The sequence below is a fragment of the Pelecanus crispus genome, chromosome 16 (genome assembly GCF_030463565.1).
Source record: "Pelecanus crispus isolate bPelCri1 chromosome 16, bPelCri1.pri, whole genome shotgun sequence".
NCBI lineage: Eukaryota > Metazoa > Chordata > Aves > Pelecaniformes > Pelecanidae > Pelecanus > Pelecanus crispus.
Genome location: NC_134658.1, coordinates 8347321 through 8366159, shown reverse-complemented (window position 1 = coordinate 8366159; position 18839 = coordinate 8347321). Strand labels below are relative to the sequence as shown.

The following is an 18839-nucleotide window of genomic DNA, read 5'->3' as shown; positions in this document are numbered from 1 at the left end:
ATACATGTAATATATCCCATGGACACAGAAGCCAACTGTGTAGAACAGGTAGTTCGCATAGCTCCTAATGGACAAAGGTTCTTTTGCCAACACGTTTATATTCTAGAGGATGCTATGCGAGAATATTGCTTACCTGGTAAAACAAAACTGTGAATTTAGACATGCACTCCTCTGAGCAAAACTCCTCCATTTTCCCCCCAAAGTGATTCTGGACCAGTTTGGGGGAAGCCTGTAAACAGTAACTGCACATTTTACAGTGGTTTCCCCAGCGCTTAGCCAAGTCATGTTTATAGAGCAGTTTACAACCTAAAAGAAGAGAAAATAGCAAGAAAACAAAAGCATCCTTCAATATCAAAATGACATTCGCTTGGCACTTCTAGTTCTTATATTTCATTATGTCTGTAATGATTTGTTGAAACATACAATTAAAATGTAAAGTGTGAACAAAGTTCTGTGTTTCTAAACCTAATAAACTGTTTTCTAACCTAAACTGATTAGGTTTCTCTTAGTATCACCAAGAACATTAAGGCAAAACACTTCTGACGTGATTTGTCTGAGACACAGTCTTGCCCTTTCTTACCTTCACTACAGAATGGCTTATCTATGCCTGAGAATCGCACTGTCTCCTTGATAATTTTCTCAATTTTGCAGTATTCACACATTGCCATTACACTACTCCTCTTCTTATATTCATCACAGCAGGTCTTCCCACAAAACTGGAACATTTTACCCTGCAACACAGCCAGAATATTTTGGTTTCAATGTTTCACATCCCAGATAATACATTTTAACTGTTAATAAAAACTCAGAAGCGTATTTATGCCCTTGGAAATCAACAACAGACAGCACTAGCGAATAAGTCTCCCCATTAGCTTTATAAGAAAGATAGCACAATTTTCTGCAGAAGGCCCTCATAAATGTGCTTTGTCCTGGAATTAAAAGGATCATCTCTGCGACCAAGAATCAGGAATGTGCTTATCTAGCCAGGCAATCATAGGGTTTGGGTTTTTTTCGAGGGGTTTTTTTTTCTGTTTTTAAGATCAAAGAGCTAGTATCAGTATTAATTTTGATAATGTTTAAATGATACCAAAATCAGTTCCAAATTCCTCCATAGCAGGTCATAGTAAGCAACAGAGCAGTACTGACACACCGTTGCATATAAGCTACAATTTCTTGGGTTTCTGTTTAGAAATACGAGCTTGAAAAGATGTGATCTTTATTACCTTGTAGTCAAGCAGTTCTGGTTTGGTTGCAAACAATCTGTTACAGTGCTGACACCTGAGTTTTACAACAGGGCGGGCAAAAGTGACTTGCTGGGACTGGGCAGCCAGCCTCTGTAGACCAGCTGCAGCTGAACTGCTCATGGAGCTGGGGGACACGGTCGAGGTGGTGCCACCTGCCGATACTGTTGCCCCCGAGGGAATGCTTACAATGACTTGACCTTGCGACAGAGGTACCACTGAGGAGTTCATTCCTGCAGGCTTGTTGAACAAATTCTGCAGGAAAACAAAATGAGGAACAGACTTTATTTTACAATATTACATATTTTACCCGATATCCCAGATATTTACACTATCAGTTTATTATGCTGTTAATTCAGCTAAGAAGAAATCCTAGATGTCACACCTGAAAAGCTACCACACAACTGTAGCTGCAAAAATTGCGTATGCTCCCATCTGACATAGCCAAGTGATACTGAGGGTTTGCTGAAGTTTTGCAGCTGTTGCACTGAACTTGAACACCTGAGGGTGAAACAGAGAAGAAAAAGTGATTTATGCAACATCAAGTTGTATTGCAGGTAATTTTGCACTGTGCATACAAAAACAGAGAATCTGAATGACAAGCCAAGGTACACACAGAAGCCCAAGACAAAGTTTCTACAGATTCAGAAGCAGACACTGCAGCTGCAGTGCCTGTTGCTTGCCAGATCCTTTAATTAATCTCCCAGTATCCCTAGGATGTCAGTAAGCATTTTTCTATTATTACAAGAAAAATAGCTGAGAATATGTTTGCCTAGCTCAATGCAACATTAGGCAGAGGTAACTAAGCTAATCACCCTGGAGAACAAGGGGCAGAACAGTCACAGCGGTGGTATGGCATATGTCCACAGAAGTGGATTTGTCTAGCTGGGAAACCCACCAGCTGCACTTGCGAGAGCAGAAAATAGATTAAGGTTTATTATCATGTTTAAGCTCTCCAGAAAAAAGCTGAAATGGCTGTACTGTCACTGTTAGGTTTACCTACGGTAGAAAGTCCTTATGTTCCCATCTCAGCACCTCCCTTTAAAAAAAAAGCCACTTTCCACCCCCCGCAGTGCCAAAGAATACCGGCCTTAACTTTCAAGACAAATTAAGTTTGGATATGAGCTACATGAAATTATGCTTCTAAAGGAAAAGGACAAAGTTACCTGCAGAAGTAACCATTTTCACTCTATACGCTGACAAGCAGTTAACAGAGCAAAACAGTTCAGTTTTTCCCAAGTTATTTGTGCTCTCTATCATCTCGGCTGAAGATCTCAAAGATTTACACAGTGTACAAGGTGTAATTTTAGCTGACTTCTGTGGAAACACGGAAATCGGTCATTCATTTGAAACTTAGTATTTTTATTAACCTGGAAATTAATCACTAACATATAAAACGTATAGAAGTGACTGCCAGTGCACTTGAAACAGCAGTTACTTTACAGCTGTATTATTTATGATGCAGATACACTTATTTGGGTTCTCCAGTATGCTTGCTATATTCACACTTTGACCACCTGAGCCTTGGGCTGTTTCTCAGTCAGGGTAAGCGCTACCTTTGCAGGCCAGTTTGACAGTACCAAGGCTGTCAGGGCAAAGGCCTCCAAGTGCAAACACCGCTATGTGTTGTAATAGTCCGCACCAAGCACCTTGCATCAGACAACTTCAACATTTTTGCCGAGAAGCAACATTTCACTTATGATTTTTAATACATCAAGCTATGTTTATAAGCAATATTCCCATTTAACAGATGAGAAAAGAAATGGAAAGAGGTTCCTCTCTCACCCACAAAACCTCAGAAACTATCAGAAAGTATCTAACAATTGAGTTAAATGCTGTTTAAAAATCAATAAAAAATAGATAAGACTTATAAGCTTTGAACATACTGTATTTTCAGGAAGACTAACATATATGAGGTTTTGATGTGAGATGCAAAAGCAGCATGAAATCTCTCTCCTTTCCAGCTTATTTAATTTAATTTCCAGATTTGTTTCAGAGGACAACTAATGTTGTAGGTAATTTCCTGGATGAAATACTTTCACCAGATTTTTTTTTAATTCATTAGGTCTTTCTTGGCTTAAGTGGCCTGAACAATGGGGCAGCAGAGTCAAGTCACAAAATGAAGTTAAACTATCTTATCAGAAAGCAATTTTTCCTGAAGTAATTGCATTAAAATAAGTCAGTCAAAAGTAATTGACCTATTATAATAAATGAAGGTTCTCTCAACTGCTCAGCTCTTTAAGAGGCTCCATTATAATAACAATTAAAATATTAAAAGTTTAAAAATTAAAATCAGCATTATCAACCAATTACTACTTTTCCTCTCCACTTAATTCAAATGCTACAATTTAATAGAGAACACTCAAACAGGGAACATCTCAAAGGCTGAAAAAAGTCACAGTGGACTGCTGCTGAACGGTTCCACTGTGTCTCCTCTCACACTGGAATACTCTGGTAGCCGGCCCAGCTTTAAGGGAAACAGAGCAACATGTCTGGGCAAAGATTAAGCAGCAAATGGCAAAAGGAGTTATCTTAGACCAAGATAGTAACTGAAATAATCTAATAAACTGGGTGTTTCTTAAAACATGCAAAATCTAATCAAAGACATATTTTTAATATTCTGTCAAAATATACCTGCTTGTATGCTGTCACACATGTTGAACTGCAGAACTTTTTTGACTGTCCCTCTATTTGAAGCACGTGACATTGGCCAGAGCCACTGTAGCAGTATCCTCCGCAATTCTCACAGCAGTTCATGGTCAAGTTGTTAGCTGAGCGGAACTTGGAGAAGCAGGCATCGCTGCAGAGCTTGTGTACAACGTTCTGGTAATTCACTTCGTGTCTAATCTGAAAGAAAAGAAAGACTATATAACAAGAGTAGAAAGAATATGTATGTTCATCTCTGAGACAGCAAGTTGTCCTGATCTAAAGGAAATTCAAATGAAAAAGGAGTTTGCAATTACCACTGCATTCTTCTGGCACATGCTGCACTTGGTTGAAATGCTGTTAGTATGAATAGTAACAACAGGTTTCCTTTTCAGTTCATATGTAGAAAGACATGACTGGCTGCAGAAATCCTTACTGGAGTTTGTATTGTCAAACTGGGCAGTGATTACATCCTTTGGATTTAGAATGTCTCTATGGAAAAAAGAAAAACAAACAAAGAGATAAAGAATTAATGTTGATTTCATGTCAACTTGCTGTCCTTTCTTTTTCTGCAGACTAAACGTTCTCTAGAAGAGGGTGGATTAATTTAATTTACAGCTTTTCTTTTTGCTGATGTAAGTACCTGACTTCATTTTTCTTTTCCTATTAGGAAAATAGCTAAGAAGTACAATTCTCAAGTAGATACTTTGTGAAGCATTTTGTAGATGGGCTTAGGAGTGGCCTATAAATATATCAAGCTGTATCATCAAATCTTTTCAAAAGGAACTGGGAAAAGATAACTCTCTTGGCACAGTCTTTAATAAAAAAAGAATTAGAAAGCAGGATATGTGGAATAATTCCCTTTAACAATGAAAATACCAATCATAATGGAGTGGGGGAAAAAAAAGGGAAAAACGGAAGGTCACAATTTCTAATCACCATCTAGTTCAGTTCAAAACAGTCTGACTAGCACTGTAACTTTCCACCTCTTATCTCCCATCTACAGTTTTATTTATTTGTTCCTGGATTTAACAAACCGAACTTTCTCCTTATTTCTTCTCTCTTTTGAAACAGTCATTCACAGAAAAGTTTCAAAGCCCCTAAGTCAAAAAACTAAGAGAAAAGATTTATATAATTTTATTGGTTGGAAGGATGCCTCCTTCTCATCTTGTCAGAGGTAAACCATTTTTCAGCAGAATAAATACAAATTCCAGCCAAGACTGCTAAACTTTATTACAAGGCCTTTTGACACTGAGACAGCAAGTGAAAAGAATAATTAATTGAAGTCTCAAGTTTAAGTTCAGCTGACCTTGTAAAACCGAGTGTAATAAATTTGGTGTTGAAGAAGTGATGAACAAAGCAGCATTCCTTTTGCAAAGTAACTTTCATAACTAAAAATAATACATATGAATAATTTTCCTTTATAAACAGACCGTAGCACAATCAGTCTGCAAAGTTATTTATTTGCCTCAAGTTCTGGTATAGTAATACGACATCTTAAAGAGCTAGTCACAAAGGTCTCCCTTTGCTAATTTGGAGACAATAATACAAATGAAAAAAAAATGTCAACAATTAAAATGTTTTTAGAGCTAAAGGTTCAGGCCTGTGTTTCCATTAGGACTGTGGAAAATGCAGATCTTCTTTTCTAAAGAATTTTTTCCAAGCAGGTTCACAAAAGCAAACCTTGCGTTTCCACTCTAGGCCTAGGCAGAAAGTAACTGATTCAGATGCTGAAACCCCAACTACCTGAAAAACTCAATTCTTAATAAATTTAATTTCTCTACGTCTTACAAAGGTTTAGCCACCATCAAGTAACAGCAGCAGTGACATATTTTGAAGAGCTAAAACCTACAGCATCTAAGCTAAGAATGGAGCCAGACTGGAAAGTTAATTTTTTTTTTTTTTTAGAATATAAGGATATATTCTGTCTCAAATATATTATGTTTTATTTCATTTTATGGGATTCAGTAAATCTATTTTCATCTAGAATACATAAAGTATTTTTTGAAAATGTGGTGGTTATTGTGGTTTGTTAGTGGTTTTGACAGTGCAACATTTTAAAATGGCAGGAAAGTACAGTACCTTTTGAAATACAGTTTTCATTATTTGGCCCATTTCAAGTAAAAAAAGCCAAGATGCACATTTCACAACAGATGTTTTTAAATCTATGCGTATGTAAAATCCGATTAATGAAATGGAACTGAAAGCGGACAGACCAATTAACAAGTAACGGTATTGACCATGATTTTTTGACGAGAAGCGTAACAGAAGTGGGCATTACAGACACAGCATGTTGTGTAAAAAGAGAGCTGAAGCCTTTCATTATCTGCTTGAACATCAATTATTAGTAGAACACATTAAAACGCTGTCCTACTTTGAGCAGCTTGAGCAGGTTTTCTTGGTAGAAGCTGGTGGGCGAGAAGCTGGAACAGTGTATCCAGTGAGGCACAGTGTGGAGCAGAAGAGCTGGGTAGAGCCTTTCCTCTGGTATGCGGTTTGCCCCTTCTGCAGGGTTTTTTTACAGCCAGAACAGGAAACCCGAACAGCTGTGGTTGGAACTGAAGGAAGCATTTTATTCATGCCAGAGGATGCCACAGCAGGCTGGAAACCTGATGACAGCTGTGGAGCTAAAAAAAAAAAAAACCACAGAGAAAACACAGAGTAACTGTTATATATGTATTACACATAATTCACTTTGTGCAGGGGGCAAGCACAAATTTTGTGCCTGCATTTGGGTTGTCAGGGTCTAAGGGAGAATTAAATAGCAGATGAACTCTCCATAAACACATGCCCTGTGCTGGTTTTCTGCATAGTAGATTGTTTCAACTACTCTTAAGACTGAGAATGCACTTTTAACATCACTTTCACATTCAATTTTCCTTTGACTCAAAAATACAATTATTTTTCAATCTCTGAATTTCATTGTCTCTAAAACAAACTAGTTCTTTTTTTTTCTACTGGGGTCAGACATAGCAAATGAAATGCAGAATAACCTGCAAGACTGTTTGCAAAGGTGAAATATTACAACAGATTTAAATAAAGTTAGTCTTGCCTATTCCTTACCAAGAGGACTGCCACTGACTGAAAATACAGCACTGATTTTCAGCTCCCCTTCCTGAGTTTTTGGCTGTTGGCCGTACTCCTAAAACAAAGGGAAAGGAAAAGGAGAACAAATACACACATGTAATAACAGGTTACATGATTTCCATTCATTCTTAATGCTGTATTGAATTTTAAGGTCCAGGAAGGCAAGAGTGAGTCTCCTAAGCCTGCTCCAAAGGCCAGGTTTACAGATGTTGCTGTATGAGCACCACACACAGAACCTGCTCTGAGGTTCACAGCAAACTACAACCGAGGACATCGTGTAGAAATGGAAAAGCGCGGCCGCCTGGTGCATTCTCCTTTCCAGCCGCGCTCCAAGCCACCTCAGAATTCAGCCAGACAAAGCTTAAGAGAAATCCTGGCTTTCCACTCACAAACCTGCCATCTAGAAGAGCTTTGCAGTCCTTGCCCTTACTCTGTGAAACAAGCTTTATCTTCACATTCATAGATGATAATAACGAAATAAAGACTGGGACCTAGATGGCGAGAAGCATTCGGCACTTAACCACGAGTTAAGTACCTTGGAGGAGCCTACGGTGAAGCTTTGCAGCAGATCAAAGCTGGCACCACTAGAACCAGACCATCACAGTCCTGACTTAAGACTGGCTTCAGTTAGAGGGGAATAACCTCACATTTTCTACAGGATGAGAATAGCCCTACAGAATATCCCTGTCAGCTTGTGGAATAGCTGACACACTATAAATTATGAGCTTACTCCACAGCGGCTATTCATACTTTGACACCATACTTCTTGCCCATGCTCTCCCTAGAAATCTGAACCGTAAAGCAGCTTGTAACACTCTACATGTAAATCTTAATAGGCTGAAAAGCATAATCTCTTGGAACTACAGAGATGATAAGATTTAACCTACTTACAGTCATTTGAGAGTAGTGAGGGCACGATGTCATGTTATGACTGAGCTAAATTCACAGTTGCTGTCTGGCTGCAAGGTAAGCCAATTCAAAAAATCACTAAGCAAAATTAAACTCCCCCTTTTCAGTGGCAGTGGACTGCTCCCTCATCTTAAGCCATTGCCTAAAATCACACACTAACATCCACATAATATATGCTAAAACTGAACACTTCTCTTACTCCTGGGGGAAAATGACAAGTTTCTATACAAGGACAATCAAACTATTTCTCAACAGGTTTCCCAGGAGAACAGGCAATGGTATTCGTTCATCATGTGAACCAACAGATGGAAACACTCAAGTCAGAGAAGTTTTTAAGCTGTGTACAGGCATGCTGTGATGATGGGTTTTAAAGCACCATTTTTTTTTTAATATTACAATTTAGAAACTAGTTATTTACAGAAATACAGTTTTTTAACCTTTTTAAGTGCAGTTTTATCCTTAGTCAATATTGGTAAGAGAAATGGAGGCAAATCCTGACATCAACTGTGCATGATCAAGCATAGTTTCACAGCACTGTAACAGTGTTGAAAGCCAAGAACCTTCAGCTCCAACTATCGGTTACAGCAAGAAATGCTCTTATCTTTCAGGATGCATGAGAAAACCAACCTCCCCCCCTCTCCCCCCAATTCATTCCAATCTAAAGCAAAACAAAATGAACCTTCATCAGTTCTCATAATTTTCCAGTATCAGGCAGAGTTGATAATTGCAGGATTTTACTCCAGGAATTAATATTTTGAAGAATATGATATTTGATATTTAAATTCTTCAAGTCTTCACTTTTACTTATTAATATGATCTTTGATAACCACAGACATCTTGCATTGCATTCCCCACAAATCCACACAGCAGATGCCATCTCGGGAGGACAAAAGAATAGACAGATTTAACTAACCTACACATGGTTTGACATTATATACGCTTAAGGAAAAAAAAAAACCCAAACAATCTCATGGACACTGAACAAATCAAAGGGCAGTAAAATCTGAATAGTTTCAAATACTTAGTTTACTTCTTTATTTTATTAAGCCAAGAGTATTACGGGAAAACAAGAAAAAATGTTGGGAAGACAGGCCCAGAGAGAAGAGGTATAGCAGAAGTACACAGAATGATGCTAGAAAAACTAATGCCTGCACAAGAATACCAGCACTCTAGCGTTGATGCAAGTGGGATGAATCCCTTTGGGAAGTTTTGCACGCCTTTAACTGCATGTGAAGTTTGGCATGTAACCCAAATAATAGCAGCGAGGAGACAGGAATTACAACACGGATAATTTCCCTGATGTCACACGGCAAACCAGTGGCAAAGAGACTGGCAGACCTCAGCAATCCTTGCCCCAGCACCACTCAAACCATAGGTCAGACTTTCTCCATTTTGCAAGTATCGAACTTTTACCTGGATCGTCATAAAAAATGTCAGTCTCAAATGAGAAAGTCACTTTGACACATGCTTAAGTTGACTTCACTGACATGTACGTATTTAAATATTTTGCTAAGGTAAGACCTCTAAGTGTTAATTTAAAACACGAACAAACAACGAACCACTGTGCTCGCAAAGATAACTTTTAAGAGGGAAGTAGCAGGAATAGCACTGTTTCAACTACACATGTCTAACTATGACAACTCACAAAATATTCAGTAAAACATGATTTACATTTTATTTCCTAGTGAGACCGAGTTGAGATAAAGTGTCTATATTGCCACAGATTTAATAATGAGTTTTACAGCACTTTGTTTTGTCTCTAACTGAAAAACAAAATATTTTCAGCAACATGGTAAAATGACATCAAAAAGTTGTGGGTTTGGGTTTCATGGTAGTATAAGAGGGAGAAATCCTTCTACTAAACTATGTTCTTCAAGTTAAATTTCGGTCAACAAACCAAATAAATTGCTGAATTTATGTCCAGCTTATGCGGTCAGCTGTCAGACCAAAATGAGAAATGCAATGGGAAACTTACCTCGGAATTATCAGGTTCATCTTTAATTTTGTCTAATAGTCCCTGCTGTGGGGCCATAGCTTTATCATATTCGTCATCCAAAGGCTCCTCCTTAATTCTAATATTTGGTGCAAAGGAATTCCCCAGCTCTTGTCCAATAGATTCCTTACTAGAAAATAGGTAGCTAGACTCCTGAAACAATAATATGAAAAAGAATTCACCCTCCTGCATCTGCCATTAGGAGTTGGGCTGCTGCCAAGGGGAGTTTCTGTTGCAGACCAAGAGAAATGGGTCCTGCCACTGGAAGGTGGGAGAAATGATGGGCAGCAGCTGCTGCCTCTACCTCCCTGCAGCACCCTCTGCCATCCCACCCCCAATCCTTTTCACTCCTCTGGACAAAGCAGAAGCCACCCAGCTCTCTAAGTTGGTTGTCAGTAGGGGCATTCGGCTGTTTGGGCAGTGTCTCCTGTTGATACAGCTGTTCCCTGTCTCATCTGGAAAAAAGGCAGCAGGTCAGATGGATGCATCCAGGTCTAGATTCGGTTCACCAGTCAGTCAGACCATGCTGAACATGAAAGTGGCTATCAAAAGAATCCTCCATCCAAAGAGAGGGTCAGCAAAATTTTACAAACTTATATGCACTGTTTAAGTAGCAAAGATGTCTAAGAGTCAGAAGATCAGTTTTCTTGATACTCAAATTTACACTCAAATACAAAATACGTATTTTGAATTATTCCAGTATATCGCTGCACTTGCAAAAGTGTTTGAAAGATCTATAGCTTACCCTGAAGTTAGTTTCTGGAGTTTGTGGCGCTAACTGCGTCCGTAATGTTTCTTCTACTTGATTATGAACTGAGGAAAACATATACATTAAATATAAATGAATACAGATTCCAACGCATTTCCTTTAAAACTAGCTAGAGTCTCATACTGATCCCCAACCCCATAGTCTGACAGCACCTCTGAAGTATTAAACTGCTCCCTTTCTCCTCCCTGCAAATAAGACGGTAATCCTTAAAGAGAATTGACATTTTTTATTCTTCTATCGGGTCATTATTTTCCCATTCCAGCAAAATGGTTGTAAAATTCTGAGGCGAATTGTTCATTCAGAATTTCCTCCACCCCAGTGAGTTCTGAACTCTGCCATGTTTCGACATTTAAATCAGAAATATTTTTCAGAGCAACAGCTTTCATCCTTTTCTTTGCTGTTCTGGTCTTTTGCCTCTTCCCCCCTTCTCAGAAACAGTAGCTTATGCTTTTTTAGCATGTATCTTTTTAAAAATACTGGATTTGCCTGGATACTGGATGCTGCCTATCAGCATTTACTATTGCTGTTTCAATTACTGACTACCCCACCTGAGGCTGCACAGCTTTCAGCCACAATCTTACAACTGTAGGTATTTACAATTTTCTGAAATACATCTTTTGCACAGAAATATTCTTTACTTGATTCCTACCTGAAGGTAGAAATAAAGAGACATTTTAGCTTTTCTTTATTTTAAAAACATACGTATTGTTTCTCTATCATTTGTGGAACCTGGAAGCACTGATTTTAAGATGCTGTTACTAAACATATGAAGTTTAAATATGAGAATTGTAAGCTGTGAATCTGAACAAGTAGCCAGGAGGCTCTCACTCATTGGCCTACCCTCTCTCCATACAGTCTTCTGAATAAAATTAAATCTTATGGTCCAGCCTGGTTATTCTTAACTCCTTCATTCACTGCTCTACTGTAACTTTCAGAGCCTGGGAAGTCAAAACCAGGCGTGTGGGCAGCAACACTACTGGTGACTGTCAGGCTCCCTCAAATGAGAAATGGATTACAGGCATCTCTGGTTCTCTCCATGTTGGCTGGACAAAGTCAAAGACACAAGTATCTGAGGAAGAAGGAGAGCAGTCTCCCAGGACAAGCAGATCTCAAGTTACTCCCTGGCTGACTTCCTGCAGACACTAATCCATTTCTAGCAAGCCTTTCCATGATGCTACTATGAAATGCATATTGCTTTAAATGCATATACACTAATGAAGAATTGATACTTTGTTCAAAAAAATCTTTCCTGGCCACCAACTTCACCTAAACTTCATCATCTTTTCTTTTGAGGAGTTCCAAGGTCTATAAAAAACAATGAGAAAAAAGAAAAGGAAGCTCGAATTGTCACCCAGCTTGGTTTAGTAAACCACAACAACAAAGGATATGTTGAGGCTTTGAAACAAGCTGTGGAGGATGAGACCCCCCCCCCCAATGCTGCCAGGTCCTTTTGCAAATCCTAGTCCTAATACAGAGTCCATTGTGTTACAGGGTTCTTTATAAAATGCTTCCCTACATAAAGTTATGCATATTCTCTTCAAAAGATGATGTTTTTAATAACTAGCCCTATTGCTAATTTCCGTCTAGTTCTTTCTTCCTCTTTGCTGGGTAGCCAGGCCTACGATGTCAACAGTTACCTGCTTTGTCAAGAAAACTGCTTTTCAATCTAGAATCCATATCTTTAGGGATTTTTTCCAACCGTTTTTCACGTTCTTGAAAATGTCCTTCTCTATTCTTGTCCTTTGCTGAAAAAGTCTCTTTGCCATTATCTCTTGTTATGCTAAAATCTTTTCGAATTGATTTAAATACAGGGCCCTGCTCAAACGGTGAAGTGAGATCCTTTTGGATTGCATTCTGAATCTGAATTTCTTTTTCACTGTCCAATTCATGTTCTGTAACTCTCTTGCCCTCTTCCAGATGGTCTTCATCATGAATCGCTGAAGAAAGAGTGTCTTTTGGAGTGAAAGTTTGATCATCTTCGTTGTCACTCCCAACAACAGGTATGCCTGCAAGATCCCCAGAGTTCAGAAAATAATCATCATCATCATCATCCAGCAGTGAGTTTTCAGATCCTGTTCGATTCTGTATTCCGTAAGATATGCTGTCGAGGGCAGGTGTTAAGTTGTGGTCAGTGTCCTCAGACATTTCTGCATCCAGAATTTCACCACCTAGGGAGAAAAAAACACACAAAGAGTCAGAAAGTTCACCAACTTTACATGTAACAAAGGACAAGTGTAAGTTTCCTTTGCTAATCTGTCTGATGCCGCAATTCCTTGAATACTTTAAGCCTTCTTAGGTCAACATTACTGATAAAATATTGCTGACGTAAAAAACAGTTCTGTCCCACTCACCACACAGTGCAGCAGAAGCTGAACAGAGTAAAACTAACCAAAGAAAGAAAAAACATTAACTTCAATTAATCTCATTTGTAGCACGTGTGGAGAAGGCCATGGTTGTGGTTTAACCCAGCAGGCAGCTAAACACCACATAGCCATTTGCTCACTCCCCCCACAGTGGAATGGGGGAAAGAATCGGGGAGGGGGGGAGTAAGATCCGTGGGTTGAGATAAAGACAGTTTAATAGGAGAGAATAGGAAGGGAAAATAATAATAATAATGATAAAAGAATATACAAAGCAAGTGATGCACAGTGCAATTGCTCACCACCTGCCGACCGATGCCCAGCCCGTTCCCGAGCAGCAGCCCCCCAGCCAACCCCCCCAGTTTCTATACAGCCCATGACGCCGTATGGTATGGAATAGCCCTTGGGCCAGTTTGGGTCAGCTGGCCTGGCTGTGCCCCCTCCCAGCTTCTCGTGCACCTCCAGCCTTCTCAGTCAGTAGACCATGAGAAGCTGAAAAGTCCTTGACTAGCATAAGCAGTACTTAGCAACAACTAAAACATCAGTGTGTTATCAGCATTATTCTCATACTAAATCCAAAACACAGCACTATGCCTGCTACTAGGAAGAAAATTAACTCTATCCCAGCTGCAACCAGGACAGCAATGCAGGGAGGGAATGAGTAGCAAGTGCTAGGAGAAGGGCAAGATAGTCTTTTTCAGCAGCAATGATACTTTTAAGAAATGTTTTGTGAAAGTATGGCCTTATATAAATAAATAAAAATACTTACATTTCTCTGTAATATCAAATACCGCATCAGATTTATCTTCAAACTGTAAAAAGGAAAGCACTATATCATTATCTTGGTCAGCTGGCACGTACTTTGCTAAAAGGTATCTGATCAAAACCAAAACCAACAAGAAGGATCACAATTCCTCCTCCCTCCTTTCTTGCCCCAAGCAAAGTTCTACACATTAAGACTGTTAGATTACTGAGAAGTCACATTTACCCTAACAAGTTAAGAAGTATATAGAAAAAGCACACAATGAAAATTTAGAATTAGCGTTGCTTCCCAGAGAAGGTGGAGGAGAGAGGCGAGGGAAGGGAATGTCAAAATTTGCACTTCTACACGAGATACTTGTACCAGGTCAAGATCATAGATTCTGGCCTCTTTGATGCTCCATGAGCCTTTATTTCCTCTGAACGCTATAAATGAGAAAGTAGCAGCATATACAGCTTCCACCGACATGGGCTGCACAGATCCAAAGGCTTCATCTCTTTAACAGGAATGTCCCCTTTCCAGAAACAGTGAAATGTAATGCTTAACTTCCTAACAGTAATGAGACAATGAGTGTCAGTATGAACGTAACCAAAGAAGAGCCAGATGACTCCGAGTGCTGTACAAAACATCTGTTTACATTAAACATTCTCTGACAGACATTAAAGTTGACAGCATGGCTTGAATGCTGTCTGAAGAAGTATGTGCGCTCAGCATAACTGAAGTTTCCTTTAGAATGCCCAACTCATTAGCATCCTTCCTTTCTGCCTAAAAGATAACAGCAATTCATTTAAGTCATCTCTCCTTTCTCTACGTCCCCAGCCCTACTCTTTCTTTTCTGGTAGATCCTGCTCACACTTCAATTCTTAAGCCATCTTAAGGAAAGTAATGGGATTTGATAGCAAAGGGATGATCTCTAATTTCATGTAACTCAAGTCATTTAGTTGATAAACCTGATATTCCACAGGACTGTGATGGGAACACAGTTTAGTAGCAGCCAGCTCCAGGAAAGCATGACAACGTACTGTCCCAGGGTTCATCTGATGGCAAAAAGCCTGTCAGTCTCTTTCCAATATCACTTGCAGGTCTACAAAGACAAGTTAGCTCCTTGAACTTAATTTGACACACATGGAATAGTGAGGCCCTGTCCAGCATTGTGAATATCAAGACAATTCGATACTGAACCAAAACTGTCCAGCTTCTTTCAGCAGATAGTTGAGGATAGAAAAGTGAAATACAGAATCAAAAGAAAAAAAAAAGTTATACTTTTCCACAAGGCTGATGTGAGTCTATTCATTGTAACTACCTAGGAGAAAAACGAGTAAGGAAACACCTTCCAGAAGGTTTGCAAGGCCTGAGTTCTGTTATTGCCTTAATGATACTAGGAGTGTCTCCAGAGATGCAAGTTTAATGTTGATCTAGAAGTCCAGTCGTAGCCAACTAAGTTTACACTAGTGTAAAATTAATCCCCATAAATATTGGATATACTTAGTGCTAATGCCAGATGCTGAAGACAAGGATAGCAGTGGTATACTGTTTTTATAGAACAGAAAAAGGAACTTGTTGCCATTTGATGGTAATATCAGAGTATGAAGCCTTGGGAGGCAAAAACGATAGCCTAGGTTTACTTCTCTACGCTGACCTTCCTTGATCGTTTTCTTGCTTCCTGTCAGTAATGCTCTTTCTTCTCCAAAAAAAGTCTCAGACGATTTGCTGGTAGGGCGAGAGAAGTTTTCAGTTGAGATGAAACATTAGATCATCCTTTTCTCAAAGTAGGTTTATATCAAAGTAGTTCTTTTAACTGTTTGAGATCCAAAGTACCTGTGGGAAAGTATTCTAGGTTCTACCACAATCCTGGCTACCTTATACATCCAAACCCTAGGTATTCCTCCCCCGCTGGTGATAACAAATCTTTTAATAACAGGTGACAAAACCAGAAATGCTGTTATTAGGAAAAGAATACATTTTGTAGTCTGGATCTCTCTAGCCGTTTCATTCAAAGAAACGACAACATGCAAGTCAGCACAAGGGGCCACCTGCAAGAGCGCATTGGGGACTACCATAAATATTTTGGACAAGTTGGAAAACATTTACAATCTACCTGGAAGGAATCCAAGACACTTCCCAACCACAAGGTCATCCTAGGAAAAAAAAAAAAACACAACTATTTTGTTTCTTTTCTCTTTCTTTTGTGAGGCTATCAAAATAAGAGATCATCTTGAATATTTTCTTCCTTTAAAAGGTTTTAAGGTACAGAGGAAGATCTGCGTCTGCGGTCAAAAGCTTCCACTGGAAATATCTATAAAACAGGAACTTCAGCACCTGATAATACTAGCAGTCTTATCTAAGCCACTATCTAGTTTCTGACGGTGAACAGCATCAGAACTCCCACATGGTGTAAATCCAAAGAGAGGAAACTAGGGGAAGTGTTCGTATGCTTGTGTGTGTAGATACATATGTATATATATACATAAATATCTCTCTCTCTCCCCCCAATAAATTACTCATTCCGTAACAGTCTCTAACTGGACTATGCCCTGAAGTGAGGGCTCATATACTTTTTTTCTGAATTACTGTGGGGTATTCTCTCAATCATATACACTTCTATTCCCTTCCTGAATCCTATTACAATCTTGTTTAATACTGTCTCAGGAGGAAATTTTGTGTATCAATAGTTAACATAAAAATGTATCATCTTAATCAGTCATATAAGTTGGCTTTCACTGTGTTATGGTCTTGTATTACGCAGAAACGTAAGTAATAATGCCCAACTTACTATTTCTATATTATTCTATTAAATTTCTGCAAGGCAATTGCCTCTCTCACCAGTCTTCATATTTCCTCCTTTGATTAGTCGTCATCACTCTTAATTCCCTTTATTTCTTCTGCTCAGATTTTTTAAGATTTGGTGATTAGTGGAACAAAAGTACTCTAGAGGCAAACATGAAACTGATTCATCAGATGGCATTTCCTGTGAATCATTTTTGACAGATGTAAGAAGAGGCACCTCAATATCCCAGATTAAGTCCTAGATAACTACAGAATGGAAAGTATGAGGAACAGAAAGTTTCCTCTTAAAAGGCTCATCTCCTCAACTCTAGGCTTCAACTCAACACAGTGCTCAAAACGCACTTGCCGTTGTAAAACAGAACTCAAGAATATCGTATTTTAAAACACCTTAATTCAGTCACTTTGGCTAATATTTTTCCAGAGAATAACTTAATGATACGTAGTGCTTTTAAGTAGTGAGCATTCCCTAAGAGTTTAAGACAGAACAGTTGAAATTTGGTATTGGCAAAATTAAATGTTTTAGGATGTATCTTTCTTAGTAACTCTGTCTCATTAGCTAGCATTGTACACAAAGCAATACTCTGCCTGCTCAGGTTGTAATAAATAAATAAATGAAACAAGAATACAGAAATGATGACAAAACAACTAGGTATTCCTGGAAGCAATGTGTTTTGCTTTAAATTAACTACGCTTTACATAAAGACAGTACTGCTTTTATTAAAAAAAAAAATTCCACTAGGTATGTTGCTATTTTTTCATAATTATATATTAGACTCTAGGGGAACAGCGTTACATCCTCAGCACTAACCTGTCTTTGCTTGGAGCAGGTGACAGAAGGACACTGTTTACACTTTAACACAATGTGCTAATTTGAAATAACTAAAAACCTGTTCGATACTTTAACGGCGTTCAAAGTTGCCATAGCATCCATAAATCAGACAATTAATAGATTATTTTTGTGCAATATAAAGAGAGAAGCTGCCTATAGCTACAACCTTGGTTTGTATGCAAAATAGAGAATTTCTTTAAAAAAAAAATACAAAACAACATAACAACTTTACAGACACAGGCACATATCTTTCTATCAAGCCTTTTGAAGTTTCATCCTAGGCTTTACTCCATCCATAAGCAAACTGTGGAAAGGAAGCAGATGTTAAGAAAACTGCAATTAAAAATAGTCAGAGATGATTCTCAATTTCTTGTCTGCAGAGTTTCCTTGTTTCCCTATACACGCAGCGTAACCCCCCACTTCAGAATTCATTCAACTGATACAGAAGACACCATTTTAAAAAAAGAAAAAGTAATTTAAATTGTAATTGCTATTCTTGAACCAGCTGCGGTGAGCTCAGGAAGCATCCCCTGACCTTTTACACATGACATCCCTGGAAGGGATGCCAGGCAGCCAGCCAGCCGCGCTGCCACCTCTGCTACAGGAAAACTCCGCAGCACGAGCAGAATTAAGCGGCGGGTCTCCCCCGGAGCTGTTTTCCACCGAAACACAGACAGACCTATCGATTCGTACCTTCGGAGCACCTAGGGAGGGAAGAGCAGAGGGTAACAAAGAGCCAGCCTGCTGCAGATACCTGCTACAGGAAAAGAACCGCTGCGGCAGGAAGAGAACCCGACGGGGTCAGGCGAGCCATAGAGCTCGGCGAGCGGTGCGGGGCCTGCAGAGCCCCCTAGCCGCCCCGGCTCCGTGCCGGACCTCCGTGCTGGACCTCCGTGCCGGACAGCCGCCCGCCTTGGCCAACGCGGGGCCCGGGGCCCCGGCAGCCCCTGGCTTTGCTGTTGGGGGCCGCGCGTTGCTCCTCCTCGGCGAGAATGGGTTCAGAGCCGCACGTGGGGAGAGGGAGAGCCCGAGCGGGGCAGATTCTGCGAGGTGCGTCCTTGAGGGCAGCTAAGCCGTGCACAAGGCTTCAAATGATTATTTTTAATCACTGTTCTAGTCTAAGGGTAATTACATGGATACTACGATGGATATTTTTAAAGGTAAATCCCAAACAATCGTCTATACATGTAAAAAGACAAAGGCAGGCATTTTTCAGTTTCTTGTGGCTCCCTATCTTGCTGTGCAAGAAACACGGTTTTACCTTGCATCTCACTTACTTACGCATCTTTGATTTTTAAGTTTCAGGAAAGAAGATTTAGGCACGTGCTGCTGCCATTTCATTTGTGCATTTTTAGAATTCTGATTCACCACAAATCACAGGGAGCAGTTCAGCATGTAAGTGTATCACCCCTTTCTATCCCCAGGTTTTTCTGACATTCCTGAGTTTTCTGAGTATTC

At 39.4% G+C, this 18839-nt stretch overlaps 1 protein-coding gene across 3 annotated transcripts in view; it reads right to left on the bottom strand.

Annotated features, from left to right (window-relative positions):
* Window positions 1-12807, bottom strand: part of ZMYM4 (zinc finger MYM-type containing 4) — a 29799-nt gene extending 16992 nt beyond the window's left edge. For 2 of the 3 annotated variants that reach the window (XM_009490019.2, XM_075722126.1), the window contains exons 1-12: window positions 12283-12807; window positions 10622-10689; window positions 9859-10029; window positions 6951-7029; window positions 6262-6514; window positions 4205-4379; window positions 3876-4088; window positions 2408-2558; window positions 1627-1742; window positions 1224-1496; window positions 581-731; window positions 134-306 (exon numbers count right to left, since the gene is read on the bottom strand). In XM_009490019.2, coding sequence (XP_009488294.2) covers window positions 134-306; window positions 581-731; window positions 1224-1496; window positions 1627-1742; window positions 2408-2558; window positions 3876-4088; window positions 4205-4379; window positions 6262-6514; window positions 6951-7029; window positions 9859-10029; window positions 10622-10689; window positions 12283-12790 — 2331 coding nt within the window. In that variant the 5' untranslated portion in view covers window positions 12791-12807. The remainder of the gene's footprint in view (window positions 1-133; window positions 307-580; window positions 732-1223; window positions 1497-1626; window positions 1743-2407; window positions 2559-3875; window positions 4089-4204; window positions 4380-6261; window positions 6515-6950; window positions 7030-9858; window positions 10030-10621; window positions 10690-12282) is intronic. The other variant, XM_075722125.1, reaches the window with a different exon arrangement.
* Window positions 12808-18839: the final 6032 nt, after the last annotated feature.